The following is a 20,059-nucleotide window of genomic DNA, read 5'->3' as shown; positions in this document are numbered from 1 at the left end:
AAACAAAAAAATAATCACAAGGTTGAACAATAAAATAGCACTCTCTTTAATTTCAGTTTGTTTTTAAATAAATTTGATGGCAAAAAAACAAGATGTCTGCAGCTCTGATTTCAAACCATCAACATGCAAAAAAATTCAAAATCTTAGCTAAATTTACAAACTAACTTTTCAAATAAATTCTTGTATGTATTAAAACGCTCCAAATTGTTTTAAATTCTTCTTTGATCAAAAACATACTCACCGCTTATGCCACTGACTACGACCTCCCCACAACTTTAACTACTTCTCTCTATTTGAACGGCTGACGAGTGAAGTCTGCACATCAGAGTCATCAGCTGCTGATGTGATTCCCTCAGTAAGAACCCTGAAATGTCTTTTTACATACGGCGGTAGATGGTATAAAAATTCGACTAAACTACTACTAAAGACTATTTTATTTGAATCTGTTTGCGAAAGATTAGGACAAAAAGAGTCTGAACCACTATCTGCATACCTTCTTAGATCCCAGTACAAGGGCCGCTATTTTGATGAGGAAGTAAAAGAAAGTGCACAAGGGGTGCTTTACGCACAGCTGATCAGCCTTCTCAAATCCTGGATGAGAAAAGAAACAGAGTGAGCATCTGCCTGCATTGTATCAAGGGTAGATACAGTAGCATCAGCATTGTCACTACCTGGAGCTTGCATGTATGGAGCCTGGGTCTGTATTAGGTTAGATTGCAGTTTGGGCTACGTTGGCCATGTTGTCTGCACAGTTGACTTGTGGAGGCAAAGTGTAAGGATTTAACTGGGTTTAAGGACTTCTTCATTAAACAATTATCCCTTCTGTAGGGCACAGTTATCTGTGTTTATGTCAGATTTAAGGATGCTTAAGTGCCTTTTTGTGCTGTATTTCCTTGTACATACATTATACATTACTTTATACTGATACATTAAGTATAAATGTTTTGGTGTGATGACAGCCTGACCTTCTTATTTAGCTTTTACCTGTTGCACTCCAGAATGCTATGGTCATGGTTGTGAAGGGTTACTGCTATGATGAGTGATTGCTGTTAGTCTCTGCTCTGTCAAATCACTTCATTAGCTCAGTTTGGAAAATGACATCATGACTGAAAGGAATTATGGGTAAGATAGTGAAAATAAAACCCCTGCTGTTTAAAATAACCTGGAATTTTCCATAAAGCCAAAAAACACCACATCATCTTTTGCTTGTGGAGCAGACCTTTTGTTCTGTTGGACCATCCCTCTGTCTTTGTCCTGCCTGATATGAGTCTGTGTAGTCCAGGTGTGTTTGCATGCATTTGTCATTTCTGAACAAAGAAACCAGAGAAGAAGATGATGTCATCTTTTAACCGTTGTGTGACTGTGCGTCGGCGGTTCTGGGGGGGATTCTGTAATTATAACAGTCTGCAGTCTGAGGTCACCTTTCTCACACACATGCACGGGCTCACTCACTTTGAGATCTGCTGAATCATTTGGACTGATTCTTGTAGAGTATTTCCTATACAAACAGCCTCATTCTGCTGTTTTGTTATCCATGCGTTAAAAAAGTGGGCTGTTATTCCTTATTACACTTCATTTGACACACAACATACCCGTTGCTTCTCTTGCAAATGTTCAAGCAAAGATATTAAGCTCAGACTGTATTTAGGGGAGGGTTCTTAAACTTTTTTGTGTGTTTAAATGAGTGCATTCAGGAGCAAAAGTGAGTGAAAGTCCTTCTGCATGTGTGAATGTGAGATGTAAAAACTGATGACTCAGCACAGCTACAGTAAGATGGATGCTGGAGTTTAATGGGGCCTGATGGAGGTCGCTCTGTGAGTGTTGGCCTCTGTGGCTGAATAGCAAAGGGAAAACCACACAAATACACACACTCGTCCTTCACACTCACATTAACACTCTCAGTTCAAGGATTTACTGAATTTCTTTTTTAATGACTTTGAGTAGGTTTTTGTTTCATTTTGTTTTTGGTCCAAGAAAAGCATGGACATGTTAAGCTTTTCCCTGCAGGATAGAATGAACAGAACCATCAGAGAGTTGTTCATGTGAATAGTCAGGTTGTGATTGGTTGTTATGGTCGAGTTTTCCAGGGTGAACATCATACAGACAAGATTGGACATTATCATTCATCTCATTTTATTTCTGCTTGGAGCTGCATTTAAAAACAATAAAGGCCAGTATTTACAGCTGATATAGGTTAATATTTACAGCTGATATAGGCCAGTATTTAAAGCTGATATAAGCCAGTAATTACAGCTGATATAGGCCAGTATTTATAGCTGATATAGGCCAATATTTACAGCTGATATAGGCCAGTATTTAAAGCTGATATAAGCCAGTAATTACAGCTGATATAGGCCAGTATTTATAGATGATATAGGCCAATAATTACAGCTGAAATAGGCCAGTATTTAAAGCTGATATAAGCCAGTAATTACAGCTGATATAGGCCAGTATTTATAGATGATATAGGCCAATATTTAAAGCTGATATAGGCCAATATTTACAGCTGATATAGGCCAGTATTTAAAGCTGATATAGGCCAGTAATTACAGCTAATATGGGCCATTATTTAAAGCTGATATAGGCCAATATTTACAGCTGATATAGGTCAGTATTTAAAGCTGATATAGGCCAGTAATTACAGCTAATATAGGCCAGTATTTAAAGCTGATATAGGCCAATATTTACAGCTGATATGGGCCAGTATTTAAAGTTGATATAGGCCAGTATTTAAATTTGATATAGGCCAGTATTAACAGCTGATATAGGCCTGTAGTTACAGCTGATATAGGCCAATATTTACAGCTGATATAGGCCATTATTTTAAACTGCTAATATAAGCCAATAATTACAGCTGATATAGGCCAGTATTTACAGCTGATATAGGCCATTATTTTAAACTGCTAATATAAGCCAATAATTACAGCTGATATAGGCCAGTATTTAAAGCTAATATAAGCCAATTATTACAGCTGATATAGGCCAATAATTATAGATGATATAGGCCAATATTTATAGCTGATATAGGCCAGTATTTAAAGCTGATATAAGCCAGTTATTACAGCTGATATAGGCCAATAATTATAGATGATATAGGCCAATATTTATAGCTGATATAGGCCGGTATTTAAAGCTGATATAAGCCAGTAATTACAGGTGATATAGGCCAGTATTTATAGATGATATCGGCCAATATTTACAGCTGATATGGGCCAATATTTACAGCTGATATAGGCCAGTATTTAAAGCTGATATAGGCCAGTATTTACAGCTAATATAGGCCAGTATTTAAAGCTGATATAGGCCAATATTTACAGCTGATATAGGCCAGTATTGACAGCTGATATAGGCCAGTAATTACAACTAATAAAGGCCAGTATTTAAAGCTGACGTAGGCCAGTAATTATAGCTAATATAGGCCAGTATTAAAAGCTGATATAGGCCAATATTTACAGCTGATATAGGCCAGTATTTAAAGTTGATATAGGCCAGTATTTAAATTTGATATAGGCCAGTATTTAAAGCTGATATAGGCCAGTAATTACAGCTAATATAGGCCTGTATTTACAGCTGATATAGGCCAGTATTTACAGCTGATATGGGCCAGTATTTACAGCTGATATAGGCCAATATTTAAAGCTGATATAAGCCAGTAATTACAGCTGATATAGGCCAGTATTTACAGCTGATATAGGCCAATATTTACAGCTGATATAGGCCAGTATTTAAAGTTGATATAAGCCAGTATTTAAATTTAATATAGGCCAGTATTAACAGCTGATATAAGCCTGTATTTACAGCTGATATAGACCAGTATTTATAGATGATATAGGCCAATATTCACATCTGATATAGGCCAGTTTTTAAAGCTGATGTAAGCCAGTAATTACAGCTGATATAGGCCAGTATTTATAGATGATATAGGCCAATATTTACATCTGATATAGGCCAGTTTTTAAAGCTGATGTAAGCCAGTAATTACAGCTGATATAGGCCAGTATTTATAGATGATATAGGCCAATATTTACAGCTGATATAGGCCAATATTTACAGCTGATATAGGCCAATATTTACAGCTGATATAGGCCAGTATTTAAAGCTGATATAGGCCAATATTTACAGCTGATATAGGCCAGTATTGACAGCTGATATAGGCCAGTAATTACAACTAATAAAGGCCAGTATTTAAAGCTGACGTAGGCCAATATTTACAGCTGATATAGGCCAGTATTTAAAGTTGATATAGGCCAGTATTTAAATTTGATATAGGCCAGTATTTAAAGCTGATATAGGCCAGTAATTACAGCTAATATAGGCCTGTATTTACAGCTGATATAGGCCAGTATTTACAGCTGATATGGGCCAGTATTTACAGCTGATATAGGCCAATATTTAAAGCTGATATAAGCCAGTAATTACAGCTGATATAGGCCAGTATTTACAGCTGATATAGGCCAATATTTACAGCTGATATAGGCCAGTATTTAAAGTTGATATAAGCCAGTATTTAAATTTAATATAGGCCAGTATTAACAGCTGATATAAGCCTGTATTTACAGCTGATATAGACCAGTATTTATAGATGATATAGGCCAATATTTACATCTGATATAGGCCAGTTTTTAAAGCTGATGTAAGCCAGTAATTACAGCTGATATAGGCCAGTATTTATAGATGATATAGGCCAATATTTACAGCTGATATAGGCCAATATTTACAGCTGATATAGGCCAATATTTACAGCTGATATAGGCCAGTATTTAAAGTTGATATAAGCCAGTATTTAAATTTAATATAGGCCAGTATTAACAGCTGATATAAGCCTGTATTTACAGCTGATATAGACCAGTATTTATAGATGATATAGGCCAATATTTACATCTGATATAGGCCAGTTTTTAAAGCTGATGTAAGCCAGTAATTACAGCTGATATAGGCCAGTATTTATAGATGATATAGGCCAATATTTACAGCTGATATAGGCCAATATTTACAGCTGATATAGGCCAATATTTACAGCTGATATAGGCCAATATTTACAGCTGATATAGGCCGATATTCACAGCTTATATAGGCCAGTATTTACAGCTGATGTAGGCTGATGTTTGCAGCTGATAAAGGCCAGTATTTACAGCTGATATAAGCCAGTATTTGCATCTGATATAGGCCAGTATTTACATATGATATTGGCAAGTATTTACAACTGATATAGGCCAGTATTTACATATGATATTGGCAAGTATTTACAGCTGATATAGGCCAGTATTTACATATGATATTGGCCATTATTTACAGCTGCTATAGGCCAATATTTACAGCTGATATAGGCCAGTATTTACATATGATATTGGCAAGTATTTACAGCTGATATAGGCCAGTATTTACATATGATATTGGCAAGTATTTACAGCTGATATAGGCCAGTATTTACATATGATATTGGCCATTATTTACAGCTGATATAGGCCAGTATTTACATCTGATTTGAAGACTCAAATACAATTTGCCCATGTTAAAGCTTAAACAAACTAACCTCATATATTAAGAATAAAATCCTGTTTTTCCCATATTTCCAGGAAGAAAAAAAAACACAATTTAACTTTTTTCTAATCACTTCCAGCCTTACAGAGTCGCTAATGAAAGTTATATTAATTATTTAAGACTTAAAACTCCTATTGCATTGATGCCTCTAGCTTTGATGTAATTCAGTAAGCATCCTGTGAAATTTCCCTCTCCTCTCTGCTCTGTTTATCTTTCCTTCCACTCCCTTTCTGTTTGTCCTCTCTCTCCTCTGTCCGTCCTTTCCTCTTTGTTTTTTAGAGCTGATATGGTTTAACATATCATCAGACCCATGTACACTTTGCTTTTCATTGTTTTTCTAATACTTTAGAACCCTTTCTCTGTTCAACACTGCCAAAATCCATAGTAAACCTTTCAAAAAGTCATGTGTCTTTATCTCTACTTGTCTGTTATTCTTCGTCTGCTGGTTGCATCATGAGTTTAACCTCGAGTTTTCTTTCCTCTCCTCCTTCACGTTTCAGTCCGGTCCTGAAGTTCCCACAGTGAGCAGCAGAGATTTGCTTCCTTTAAATCTTCGCTCTCTCAATCAGCCAAGACCTTTTGGCTAACCTCACCTCTCCACACACACTAATACTTTAACACACACTCATCCCTTTTGGCTAAACTGAATGGGTTAATCCCTCATCACTCAAGCTGTGGACTGTGCCAACTCATTGAGAAACGGGGGGGGGTCGAAGGCTCAGGTGTCACAGTCCTGATTCACACAAAAGAAACTTGATCATGTGGCTTTGAGACACACATGATCTCCTAAAATGATGCAGACATAAAGGATTGAGCAGACTTACACGTCCTCCCCGTCTGTTTTTCCTCTCTGGTTTTCCATCTGTAAAACGTGAGATAAAGTTACTGTGGAAACATAGCAGTGTTGCTGAAGTTAAGTCAAAATTGGTTTCAACTTCCAGGTTTATTGTTGTTGTGCTCTAAAGGGGAACTGTATCTGGCCTGTTTGTTCACAAAAGTCATACAATGGAAGTCGACTGTAGTTAGTAAAGCTGTGGATGTTATGGCTTCTCACTGGTTCATGGACTATTGGCTGAAACCATCAACTGCGGGTTATTAAACTGCAGATTACATCCTCCAGGATGTTTCTAGAAACTTTCTTTGGATGATGGGTCTTGACTCACTTTCAGACTTGTTGGGTTGATTGGTGACTCTAAATTGCCCGTAGGTGTGAGTTTGAATGTTTGGGCCTGTTTTGAACTGCCCCCTTGTCACTCCAGAGGGACTCTGCCTGATGCCACAAGGTGGAGGGTTTAAATACAGCTGCAGGCTTTGGGATGAACTCCTCTCACTGCCATTGATTTTATGTCACTAAAATAATAAATCCTCTTCATGCTCTTCTCAATGAGATACCCATACTTTGATATCGTCCATGTATGCTGGTAAATGTGTTTGATACATGCTTGCTTCATGTGGGGAAAAACTCAAATGTTTACCTTTCTCTTATCTCTCCTTTTTTCTCTTCAGGGTCGACATGTCAAGACAGGACAGCTGGCGGCCATCAAGGTCATGGACGTCACCGAGGTCAGTAAACAGCTTGTTTTATTATTCAATGTTCTCTAGTGTTGGTTGATTGCAGATTTTGTTCAGCTCCCACTGCAGAGGAACAAAAAGACATAAAACATCAGTGACAAGATGGAAGTTTGACATGTTTTTGTCATGTAGAAATCTGAGTAGGTTACTGGTTTAAAATTTTGTGTGCTGCCTTTGTTGGTCTTCTGAGTTCATGTTAGAGTCAAAAGTTTCCTGAGCATTATGGATAGTTAGATAGTTTTTAAATCTGTTCTTGTAACAGTGTGGCATTTTGCTTTTAAGGATTCAACAACCGTTAAACCTTAGCCAGAAAAAAAAATTGGTAGCAGTACTTATTTTACAGTAATAAGTTGTAATTATTAAGTTATTTTGCAATAACAAGGTGGCAATGACCTAATAATAATGTATTAATTATCGAGTAATTCCTTGTAATGTTGTGGAAATTCTCCAGTAATTAGGAGGTATTTTAAAAAGTAATTTCTTTAAAAAACAGTGATAATTTTCTATATAAGTTGCTAAATAACTTCCTAGTAATTTCTTTGATTTGAGCCCGCTAAATTAAGAGTCCTTTCTGAAAAATTTCGAGTAATTTTCAGGGCTAGGGTCAGGGTAAAATACCAACAATTACCAGAGAATTGCCAGAATATTACCAGGAATAATTTGATAATCAGTGCATCATTACTAGGTAAATACTTTCTTGATCTTCCATATTACTTAGTGAAATCGCTAGGTAATTGCAGCCTTTTTCTTCAGACATTTCTAAATAATTACCATTTGTTTCTATTAAGTAACTAGGTAATTGTGCCCACTAAATAATGTACTACCTAATTCTTTTGCAGTATTTTGATTTTTTTTTCATCTGAATTTTGGACAAATTCCCTTTTTTTAACAGAAAAAATGATAACAATAATAACAGTAATAACTTGATTTTAAAGGATCTTTCACAAAAAGATAACGAGGAGCCTCACAGGCAACCAATTAAAATACATCTGAAAAAAGAAAGGAGTTAGAGTACGTTTGTGTTACCAAAAATGAAAATCCTCTAACTACTTCTTCTAAACATCTGTAAGCAGGAGAGAAACAGAAACAGTGCACAGCTTTGTAGTCTTTTTCTTTTTTTGTAGCAACAAACTGTTGAGGGAAGTAACAGCATTTCTTGTTCTGTGTTGGATTATTCTCTGAAAAAGTTACTTTATAATTGATTACTTGAACTGTGAAGCTAGCGCGTATGTTGTCTCGTACAACAAAAACTCATCTGAGTACTCTAATGGATTATTTTGTAATAGAGATGTTCCTAGGTGAATAATTTCTGATTTTATTCAACACAAACTTTAAATACATTTAGCCAGCTTGTTCAAAGTGGAGTAAATACATTCCGTTAACCAATTTTACAGCAATGGTGCAAAGTTGGTTCAAAGAATGTGGATAAAATTTGCAGTGCTAGCCCAGCCAGCCCTTGATCCTCTTTGCATGTTAACGTCCACAGTTCTGAGCTGAATATCATAATTGGTTACTTTGGTTGTATGTGAGTAAAAACTGGCACAGCCTGTAGACAACTTTATACCCAGTGTCTAGCTTGAAGTAGAGCTAAACTGCATTGCTCCCACAAGACGCTATCGATTCTGTCATTTAGCGGTTGTTTATGTCAGATAAAAGAGCGCTGTAGCATTAGCTATTAGGAACAGTTACTGTGGATACTAGTGGCAGGCCTGTGTTACAAAAAAAAGCATTTGACTGGAATTTTGGGTCTAAAATTATGAAAGAAAATAATGTTTGGTTTAATTGACTTGTAGTTCTCAAGCCAACTACAAAGGGGTTTCAACAGCGGATGATGTCCTTAAATCTTCTAGACCAGAAGATTTAAGGAAAAGCTTTTGCAGTGGCATTTTGTACCCACTGCAGCTTGTGAATGTTTCCCAAACTGATTCCAGAATAAACCATTAAAACTGTCAGTGGAATGATTTTGCAGCTGCTGCTGCACAGTGCACTTGTTCATTTATGGTATTCATGTAAAATTCAAAGCAAAATGGTTCTTCTGTACACTAACTTGTTTAAAAGTTTGCTTTTACACAGCTTTCCCAGATATTTGCACACTAAACACAGCCATAATATGGCCTACAGAAAGCTTGACTTGGATGTAAAACAGCAGCTGCAGCAGAGACTAGAGTCTCTAAAGCAGCAACAAATTCTGCTTTTTCAGGTTTTAGACTAACTAAATTTGGCGTTATTGCATCTGTCTGAATAAATCAGAACTAACTCCTTCTTCATGGGTTCAATAAAACCATTTACTGTTTCCTCTTTCCATGTAAATATTTCCCTGTAGAAACATTCATAATTCACAGGCTTTTAGTCCCAAGCCATCCAGTGTTCACTCAGATTTCTCCTCTCTGCATGAAGCTGAGTTTGAAGCTCACCAGATTTTTTAGTGTCCTGAGGCGAATCAGCTTTAAGATTGAAGATTAGTGTGTGACACTGGTTTGTGTTTGTGTGTTTGGAGCCCATGGGTGCATGCTTGTCAGCTTTAACAGAGTTGAGACAGGAGCCAGAGGGCCGCTAGTGCCGTGTAATCGGAGTCTGTGTCCCTTTGTGTGAACATGCGGAAATGTCCCAATGCTCTTGTAAAGCTACAGCAGCCATGATGGTGGAAGCGTGATTTATTTTCCTGCCTGTTGTGTTACTCATCCTCAAATGAAAATGAGACAATGTGAAAAATATTCACAAACACATACTTGAGGTCACTTGACCATTTCCTGCCCAGACGCCTTAAAGAAGTCTGAGTGTGTCATCGAGGCAGTCACATCAAATCCTTTAATCTGGGTCAACTGCTGAATGGAAGAGGATTGTCCTGTCTGTCTTTAAAGACCCTGGTTCTACATGTTCATTTAAAAACCTCATTTATCAATCAAAGGAACATTTCACGTTATGTATGAGGCAACACTAATCCTTGTCACTTACAGGCTATTATTTAGATAAAATCTAGATGGTCTTTTCTTTAATTTAAACATTTCTTTTTGGTCAGCAAATTCACAATCTGATTACAACCTGTCTGGGTTTTTCTGGCATTGTATGAAAATCAGGGTCCAACTTTATCTAGTTCAGGAGGAAGGGGGATTTTAAGTCATTGAAAAACCTCCAAAAACATTAGAAGAAGAAATACTTTTCATTTGAAGAGTCAAGTTATAAAAACAAAAGTTAAGCAAACTTTGGGCTATCATTGTCATACTTTTTCATGCTTTTTGTTGTCAGATCTTTCAAATTTTACAGTCTCTGTTATATCATAGATTGTGAAGACCAGTGGTCTGCTGAGGACACAGAATGTTTGATGGCAATCTTGGCATCAGCAGAATTCCAGGTGAAGCTGGAGAGTAGTACAATGAAGAGGAAGTTGTATGCCGAACTTGCGGAAGAGATGGCAAAGGCTGTGTTTGGCCGAATGCCACACTCAAGAAACCGCCTGACTAGCACAGAGTAACATCCTTCCACTTTGGTTCCGCTTAAATTGGGGTGAACACGGGCTGGTTCACCAGAAAACACCAAGGTTCTAAAGCTCCAGAATGGAGCCAGAGCCAGAACCAGAACTGTGTCAGTCTGAAAGTATTAGCTGTGGATGTCCCAAGGGCCTGAAAACCCAGCAGCAGTCTCCAGGCATATCACCAGGGGTGAAAAGGCCCAGACAAAAGAGATGCAGTTGATCATGACCTTGGCTGAGTGAAGCATGTCTGTGTCGACATGTGTCGAGCTTGACTCTGTCTGCCCTCCACTCCCCCTCCAGCCCAGGTTTGGGCTCATCGGGCTAGATTTCTTCACAAGTCCAATTTTGCAATCCCCCATCTGCCTGCATCTGTAGAGCTCATAACCGAGACCTGACGGTGCTGCACATCTCCTGATATTCACAGCCGTGTCATGCACACAGATGAGCAAGGGTTAATAAGCTTATCATGCCTTTACTTTCTCACACACACATAAACACACACTCACAAATGCATGCATACATCAATGAACAGATGCCTCTGTTAAAACAACTACCCACCTGAATAAAGCTAGTAGCACAACCAAAGACTGTGAAGGAGTGAAACTCAAAAATCAACACAGTGCACAGCATAGGCATAGTTTGACATCACTGGGACATCCTTGTCTTATACAGACTAGAGGAACTATCAGAGAGAGCTAATGAACAGTCTTTTTTTGTTTATTTATTGCATTTCATTTTATTATTGCAACACCGGGCTGTGTAATCGCAAATATTTTTACGCACATGCATATTTTTCTCATATCATGCAGGCTGCCTTCACAGCATCCAAATATCAACGCCCCCCAAACAGATCAATACTGTCTCGCCCTCACATGCACTTCAGTTTGAGAACAAATCACGGATCAGATAAACACCAAAGCTTCTCAGTGCATCTTCATATTAAATGTTGCTGTAAGTCAAGAAATCTTCAATCAGAGTTCTTCTGATAGGCAACCATGAGCAGCAGCTCACAAGCTATGACTGACAGTAATATAAAAGAAGAGATGAGATAAAGTTAGAAAAATAAGACTAAGACAAAGTAGAAATAGGGAAAATGTGCTTGTTATTCAGGCTAACAGATAAGTACATGAGGTGAAATAGGATCAAGAAAATTACATTGTATTAATAGCAGTGAGAAAGATTTCCAAATAAAATGTGCACCAGAAACAGAAGAAAAAACATGGTGTATCCTTTCAGAATGTTTTTTTTTCTTTGAATTAGTTTTCTGCAGGAATAGCAATCACATTTTTATTAATGACCATTATCCCATACAAAAACTTGCGTTTTAAAATAAAAAACTTAAAGCTTTTCACCTCTGCTGACTACAGACTACAGAAAAAAGTTATGCATTAAAATTCAGACCACTTAAGTAGAAGGTATTGCTGTTCCCTCTTGTGCCTGTCATGCACATAATCAGACATATTTTCTCCCGTTCCTGCTCAAAAATGAAGTTCACGGTGAAATATAGATGTATTTTCTCTCTCTGAGGCCTGAAGGCGTAAATAAACCTCCATTTCAAACTGAGCAGATTAAAGTGGGTACATGACGAGGGCGAGGATCGTTTGATGGGAACATGTTTATGTATTCATATGAGCTGAAGAGAAATACCCATGTAGGGCATATTACAGTTAATTTTTTTAAGTGTTTACAGAGGTCCTTTTCCTCCTTTTCAGACTAAATTAAACACTCTGAGTTTGTCTGGATCGTCGCCAAGAAGCACAGTCAAGCAGAGGAAGTTGTTTGCTCTGGAGAAGCCTGAGATTTTCATGCACGCACACATGGATCCAGAGTATCATTTACTCGTGCGTGAAAGCCATGAGGGGAAACCACGGAGGCTTTCATAAACTCACGTGTCACAGATTCATAACAACACAGCTATACATCTCCTTTCCTGTGTGCAGCTAAGTGTGTGTTTATGTGGGTTCATGTTCACTCTCTGCTCCTTGTGCATGTCTAAGCATATGTGCTCTGACCCACATTTCACTTCCTGTTCTACATCAGGAGAGAGATAGAGAGAATACAGCATGAGGGACTTAACTATATGATTTGACTTAAATCATATTAACTAGTACTGATGTGAGAGTCCCATGGTATTACCAAAACTGCAGCATTCTCACATTAAATGTGCTGATTAAATGTGTGAACTTCTATATGGACACTTCCATTAAAATAAACTACAGTAAAGAACTGTTTGAGTTTAGATGAGAATTAAATTGTATAAAAAGTTTGCTATCTGACAGATGTACTCGTTTTTGTGTGTTGATTATGTTTGATTACTGTTTACACTCCATCAGGTCTGAGTTTTGCAAAAGACGAGCTACAACATATGATATCTCACGGCTACAACGTGCTGTTTCATGCAGGACATAAAGGGCATTTGCAGGGGATAGGGATGGGTATTACAGGGTAACTTATGATAAAATCCAATACGGAACAATATCACACATTAGATACAATACAACATGATGTAAAAAAGTACTAGAAGATGTGATACGATATCTGCAATATGACTGCTGCAATGTAATTTAATATGATAGACTTAGTGGTGATATATCCAGGTGACTGTTTTCATGTCTGGCTAAGAGCACAGTTACACTGTGTTTCATTGACTACTCTAAGGCCCTGTCCACACAGAGCCAAATTCAGGAGTATACGCAAAAGTTTTTGTCTTATTGGTGTTTCATCCACATGGAAACAGCATTTTGGGAGGCTGTAAATGCTACTTTTAGAAACGGGGTCCCAGAGTGAGCAAATCTGTAAATGCATACCGTTTTGTCTTCATGTGGTTTGCTTCAAATCCTCACTAGCCTACAAGAAAATAAAAGATAATATTTATATTTTATTTTACCATTTAGTTGTAAAGACCTGGTGCCCTCATTACTTTTGTAACTAATGGCCCTGGCATTTATTTGAGGATTTACAGTAACGTCATGCTTGATGTGGTTACTTATCATTTTGGTTGAGAGGTTATACATGAGTATAACCCTCAGCAGCCTACATACAATTTTATTTCCATTTTCCAGTGCATAATACCGCCTTACCATGCTATAAATGTTTATATTCACTGAAATTCGGGTTCACTTTCATTTCTTATGACACTTCCTTATCAAACTGCCTTTTACTGCTGTCTGACATTATCAAGCCCTCTTCTTCTTTAGCCATTTGACCTCCATTAATCTTCCTCTCATTAATGTCAGAAATGCTTGAAAATTCTTTTACTCACTGAAATATCAATTTTTAACACCAGCTATGTATACATCATGAGTCAGATATGTGTAGTAGGACATCATACAGTGAGATGCATTGAGCTTTGAATCTATCAGAGAAATAAAACTGTTATTGTACTGTATGATTTTGTATGTATATTTTGGGCTGGTGACTGTTTGTTAGATTTAAAAATTAAACAATTCAACCTTTAAAGAACAGTAAGTACAAACTCTGTCTGGTTTTAGGTTAACTGTAATATATTTGTCTTTCTGTCATGGCTCTGTTGGAGATGTTTTTCCTGTGTTTGCACTCTGACTCAACAAAAGCTGAATCAACCAATCAGGTCGTTTAATGCTCAGGTCAGCACATCGCTTTGTTTGGATTTTGGGTACGTGTGAATCAGCTCCGCTGTGACCAACAGTTTGTGGGTATGCAGACTGAACACAGCACAGAGGGAAAGCTGTGTAGGTGTGAAATAAGTGGACTGTAGACTGAATGAGGTATGAATGAGACAATGGAAATGTAGAGGAAGTCTTATAACAAACACATTTGTTCATTATCATGATCAGATGTTAAAACATGGCAAAGAGCAGGGGCTAGCTTTTCTTAGATATGAGTAGGAGGACCCAAAGGAAAAAGGTTGGGAACCACTGGCCTGTTGATTACAATAAAATTTGTTCAAAAGCAATGTATCCATAGTAGCATGAATCTGAATGCTCAATGTGGCTGCCAGCATTCGAGTGACAATTTGGTAGTTGCACATTATGCACGTGCTGAAATAAAAGCAGTTGCATCTATAGCAGTTAAGTGCTTTTAGATGATAAAGTTTAAGGTGAACTGATGAGTGAAAACATTGGAAACTGATGAAAAAAGAGCATGCAATAAAAATGTGGAAAAAATTAGAGAAGAGATGTATTTTTTTGTCCTTTGAGTATTTTGGGTTTCTTAGGTCTTTTCTGAGCAGACTGGACAGTGGTTTAAGTCAGAAACAGAGTTGAGTTAGGAGAAAACTTACTATGAATGGCTGATAGTTGGAGTCATACCTGAGGCCACCAAGGGCTTTGTACACGGGATGGCACTGAGTATCACCAACACCCATTAGCATAAAGTTTTGGGTCTATTTTGTGTGTCTTTCTCAGGGAGATGAAAAGTTTGGTTGTTTTGGGGATGCTATCCTCAGTAGTATATCAGTGTTGTCTCATTATTAATCTTTTAATTATGTTAAGTGCCAATACTGTGTTTTATGGGGGTGGAGAGAGAACAGGACTGAGCTGCAGGAATCGAGGGTGTGATACTTAAACGTGGAGAGCGTGCTAGCAGAGATAAAGAGAACAAATCAGCAGAGAGAGTTTTTTTCTCTCCTGTGTAAGGGTTCAGCTGAAGTGCAGTGGGATTATGGGAGGGTCTATCACGTCTCGCTGACTGTTCTTTCCACCTCAATCCCATACTCCTCATTTCTCCTTTGTCCAGTCATCCTTTCCTGCATTATATTCTCTGTTTGTCACAATGATCCAGATTTCTACCTCTGTTTTCTCCTTGTTTTCCTCGTATTTCTCTCATGTCTGTCCCTCGCCATCTTTCTTTCAGTCGCCACCTCAGACTGTGAATGATGCAGACAGTGAAGTCATCGTCATTGCTGTACGAAAAGGAGAGAAGTAGAAGGAGAGAGAAACGTAGGTGCTGCAGCTCTGCGTTCAGTCTCTGCTGCTGTGTACTGGATGTAATCCAGGGGGATTCAATCGGGTAAAAAAAGATCGATCTTGATTAGTGAAAAACTCCACAGCCAGCATCTTTATCTCTTCTCTGCTGCTCTCCTGGGGATTGAAAAGCTTTTCTCACCAGATTCTCTCACCTGTTATTTCTCTCTGAGTTTTGAGCCCAAAACAAACCAGTCACAGTACGAGCCAGTTGACTCTCTGTGTCTCACCTCCCACCTCCTCCACCCTCCTCACGCCGCTCCACGTCCACTCAGGAGGTGTGAAAGTGAAAAGTGGGAAGGTGTTGAAGGCGAGCAATGGCACGTTTGTCTTCGAGGAATAAAGTCTGCGTTTCCTGAACAGATTAGCTGAGGGTTGAGGAAGCTGCAGTGTCCCTCAGAAGGTTTATTCAGAAGGAAATATCTCAATTAGATGAACTGAATTAAATATGATGTACAGTTCTGGTAGAACACATGGCAGTTTTAAAAAGTTGAACTGTTTTGACATATACCTTTATATCTTGATATGAAGCAACAATGTATCAGTGAAAGATTTATACAGTCATTTATTTATGTTTTAACATGCAGATTTTTTGGGTGCAAAGAGCAGTCTGACTCTTGACAGTTTGGAAAGAAAACCTTGACAGCCAACGTCAGTTTGGCAATATCCCAAATATTGCCATGAGTAAAACAATTAAAGGGATAGTTTGGTGGTTTTGAAGTGAGGTTTTTTGAGGCACTTCTGGGTTTTACCTACTGGAGACAGCATCAGTGGGGCTGTTTTATTTACCAGGTTAGGGTTAGATTCTAAAATGTGAGGACTTTTTTTGGACTAAAACTAGACTAAAATATTTTGAGTTTTTGTTGACTAAAAGTAGGGACTGAAACTACTGAGGATTAAAATGACTAAAATGTGATTAAAACTAAAATGCATTTCATTTAAAGACTAAAATTAAGACAGAAATTAAAAATAACTGCCAAAATTAACTCTGTTGAGGACATACAGTATGCATGCAGTATTTAGATTTATTTTCAATCATTTTGTCACCATTTTATCGCAGAAGATTGAACATCCTCCCTGGGGGGGATCCATCAAACAAACCTTTATTGACTAAAGAAATACCTGTAGGCTCAACAGATTTGAAACAAGACAACAGTCAGGTCTGAATCTTCTTGTTGATTTGAAGGAAATAAGAAGCTCCAGCAACACTTGTAGTTTAGAGAACAACTTTTAGACCATTTCAGGTTTAGGCCTCCATCAGGGTCTTCCCAACTAAGGCCACAAGCCAAAATGCATTTTTCTAAACCGATGTGTTTCTGCTTGTGACTTTCATCAGGATAACCCTGATGAAAGTCACAGCCTAAAACACGTTTTTAAGACTGAGGCCTTTCAAGCTTGCAGCTTTCAACAGGGTCATCCTGATGGAGGCAGCAAGTGGAAAAGGCTTGGGGCCTTAATCAGGATAACCCTGAAGAAAGCCAGAATAGGAACACGTCTAACTGAGTTGTTCTCTAAACTTTGTGTTGCTGAAGCTCTCTGACATTATTCATCCTCACACCAACACATTGTTTTTGGATTGGTGCAGTTGAGAGCTGGTTTCATTAAGAACTGGAGCATGTGAACAGCCTTTTAAACCAGCTTCTCTTCTTTCGAGCCTTCTCCCCCTGCATTTCCTCTATCTTTGTCTTCAGCTCCTCCATCCTTCGGGTCATCTTTCTCTCTTTTGCTACCCACTCGTTCTTCTTCTCCTCGTGGCGTTTGTGGAGCATCTGCAGAGCGTCATGGAGGGAGCATCTCTCCTCCTGCCACAGTCTCTGCTGTTCTTCAAGCTTCTCCTCCGCTTTCCTTTGTGCAGCTTTTAGCGTTGTGCTTTCTTGCTGTAGCTGATCGAGCTGGACCACAAAAGAGGTCCTTGCCTGTTCTAGCTCCTCCTTGGACTCCAGCTCATTAGTTTGCTGCTCTTGGTCCTGGTGGTTTCTGACCCACTGATATACACTTGGAGCTTTCACCTTTGCTGGAGACTTCAAAGTTAGGGCCTGATTAAGGAGATCCAGCTGGACGATTTGCAGGTGAAGGTTGATATTTTCTATCTCTTTAGCTTGACTGCTTCCTGATGCAGCCTCACACTCAGGTCTTTGATGCCCATTTTTAAATTGTTAATCTTTTCAGCCTGTTCTGGATCGGCTTCCCAAGTTTCTTCCTGGGACTGGAGCTTTGCTGTCTGTCTTTCTAGATCCTCATGAGCCGTCTGCAGCTGCAGAATCAGCTCCTGGGTGTCCGTTTCTCCAGACTGAATTTTATGCTCTAAAACAGCAGCTCTGTCTTTAGCTCGGGAAAGGTCTGAGCGAGCCATCTTCAACTAAGACTTCAGCTCTGCATTTTCCCTCTGCAGAGATGAGTTTACACAGCTGTTGTGGTGATGTAAATGCTGACTTTCCTGAAGTTGTTCATGGAGGAAAGCATTTTCTTCCATCAGCTGTGAAAGCTGGTCCTGCAGGACTGACTCAGATGTCCAGCATGCCTCCATGTTTCTTCTCTTAGGCTTTGTTGGCCTTCTCTGAAATTTCTTCTCCATTTCAGTGTGGAAAATTTCAAACAAGTTATGAAAAGTACAGTAAATGAACAACTCCCTGTGTGTGCAGAATAACTGGACCACTGTTGTGTTAATGAAGCCTGAGCAAATTTCAGGCCATTTTTAAGTAAATAAATGATTGTTCAATAGATCCCACCAGGGAGGAAATGTACAATTTTATGCAATTAAATGATGCAAAAATGTACTGAAAATAAATCTCAATATCACATGCATCTCTCTCAAGGTGGATGATGAACATTATTAAAATGAGCCAGGGACAGACTGGGACAGAGAGGCCCTAATGCGAAGGCGTGCTCTTTGCATATGGAATATAGCGTTTAATGAAATCTGTTATATAAACACAATATCTGTACTGATTAACATATAATCATTGCTGCAGTTCTCTAATGCTGCCATTAAGTTTAAATACTTAAGACTTGATGGACCTTCCATCTGATCTTATACCTAATTCTAGGCTTTGCCCTCCCACCCCCACTCACACAGATTCTTACAGTTTTTCACAACTGGTGCATCTCTGTGTATAATAATACAGAGTAGGTTCCATACATGAGGCCTGTTCTTCTATAAAGAAACCCCACCAGTGTCATAAATATGTCTAGAAATGAGTCTCTCAGGGTTCCTGGTTTCCTGTCAAACACATGTCCATCTCCCCCTGACTTTTCTCCGCCTTAGCTTCTGTTTTCCACCATGCTTTCATTTTGTGGCTGCTCCTCAGGGGGGTTCACAGTCCTGTAAGCTCTCCTTGCTCTGTCGTACTTTAGCAGCAATATGGCTGCTGTCGAGTCTCCCCACCATCTCATGACCAGGAATGATAATGAGCAGCTTCAAGACGCCTTGTTTTGAGCGACCGACTGTGAAAACAAAGTTCAGGGGGAAAATCAAGATGCTGCGGTGTATTTCTGATGAGATTCATGACCGTGGGGATAAAGTCATTACAGGTGACAGGATAGGAAGGAGAGAAAAGACTTTGTCAAAATACAGCAGAGAGAGACGGTGATGTCAGTGTCTCCTTGTCGAAGCAGCTGTGTCCTGACATCCAGGTCTCCTTCTCCCCTCCTCTTCATCTTTCTCACATACACATCGGTCTGTGTGTCTCTGTGTCTGTTTTCTCTGCTGAATCTGAATGAGGCTCTGACAGACTGGAGGCTGACGTCTGAGCTGACTGTATGGATGGTCGCCCTCGCTATATGAGACTGTTGGGCACTGAAAAAAAAAAGAAAAAAACATGATACCAAGAACTCCAGAAGAAAACCTGACACAATCTCATTTTCTTTTTTTGCAATTCAAGTGATCTGCGGGGAGATTAAACCAAGGTGTGACACTGCATGGGCAAAGCTGGTTAATTTAGCTAGTCATAGACCATTGGTTCCCAGCCTGGGGTCAAGGCTTTCAAGGAAGAGAGCCAAAAATGTCATGGGGTGCAGGGCTTTGTCTGACTTAGCCTTGCATGTATGAAAGTGCTAGGAGTAGTCAGATGTTGTTTTTTAAGTGTCGATAGCGACAATTAGTAATTTATGAGGCTAATTATCAACATTTGGAACCCATGTGCATTTTTTTATGATGTAAAAAATTGTCTTATTGTGGCAAAATTAAAAATTCATGATCAAAAAATGAAGGAAAATTAAAAATGTAGCCCTAGCTCTATCAGCACAAGAAACAGCACAGAGCTGCACAGTAGAAGCAAGAAAACGCAAAGTAATTCCATACACTCACTGTATCAGTGGCACCCAGGCTCAAGTGTTGATTGTCTAGTACTCATGTGACACCCAGCCAAAGAGATTGTGTTGTATAAAGCAGTGGTTCTCAACTGGTCTAGCATCAAGACTCGTCACCCCCTGATGACAAACTGCAACCAAAATTCTTAAATCATAACCAAATATTTTCTAATGACAAAGGGGTAGTTTGGTTTTAAGATGGAACAAAAATCATGATGGAAAA

At 38.6% G+C, this 20,059-nt stretch overlaps 1 protein-coding gene across 6 annotated transcripts in view; it reads left to right on the top strand.

Moving 5' to 3' along the window:
* LOC121522281 (mitogen-activated protein kinase kinase kinase kinase 4-like) overlaps positions 1–20,059 on the top strand; it is a 149,266-nt gene that overhangs the window by 61,785 nt on the left and 67,422 nt on the right. For all 6 annotated transcript variants that reach the window (XM_041806472.1, XM_041806476.1, XM_041806475.1 and 3 more), the window contains exon 3: positions 7,048–7,104. In XM_041806472.1, the coding sequence (XP_041662406.1) occupies positions 7,048–7,104 (57 nt within the window). The remainder of the gene's footprint in view (positions 1–7,047; positions 7,105–20,059) is intronic.

The sequence above is a fragment of the Cheilinus undulatus genome, linkage group 15 (genome assembly GCF_018320785.1).
Source record: "Cheilinus undulatus linkage group 15, ASM1832078v1, whole genome shotgun sequence".
Lineage (NCBI taxonomy): Eukaryota > Metazoa > Chordata > Actinopteri > Labriformes > Labridae > Cheilinus > Cheilinus undulatus.
The sequence above is the reverse complement of the archived record's forward strand: the minus strand, read 5'-3'. Positions and strand labels throughout refer to the sequence as shown.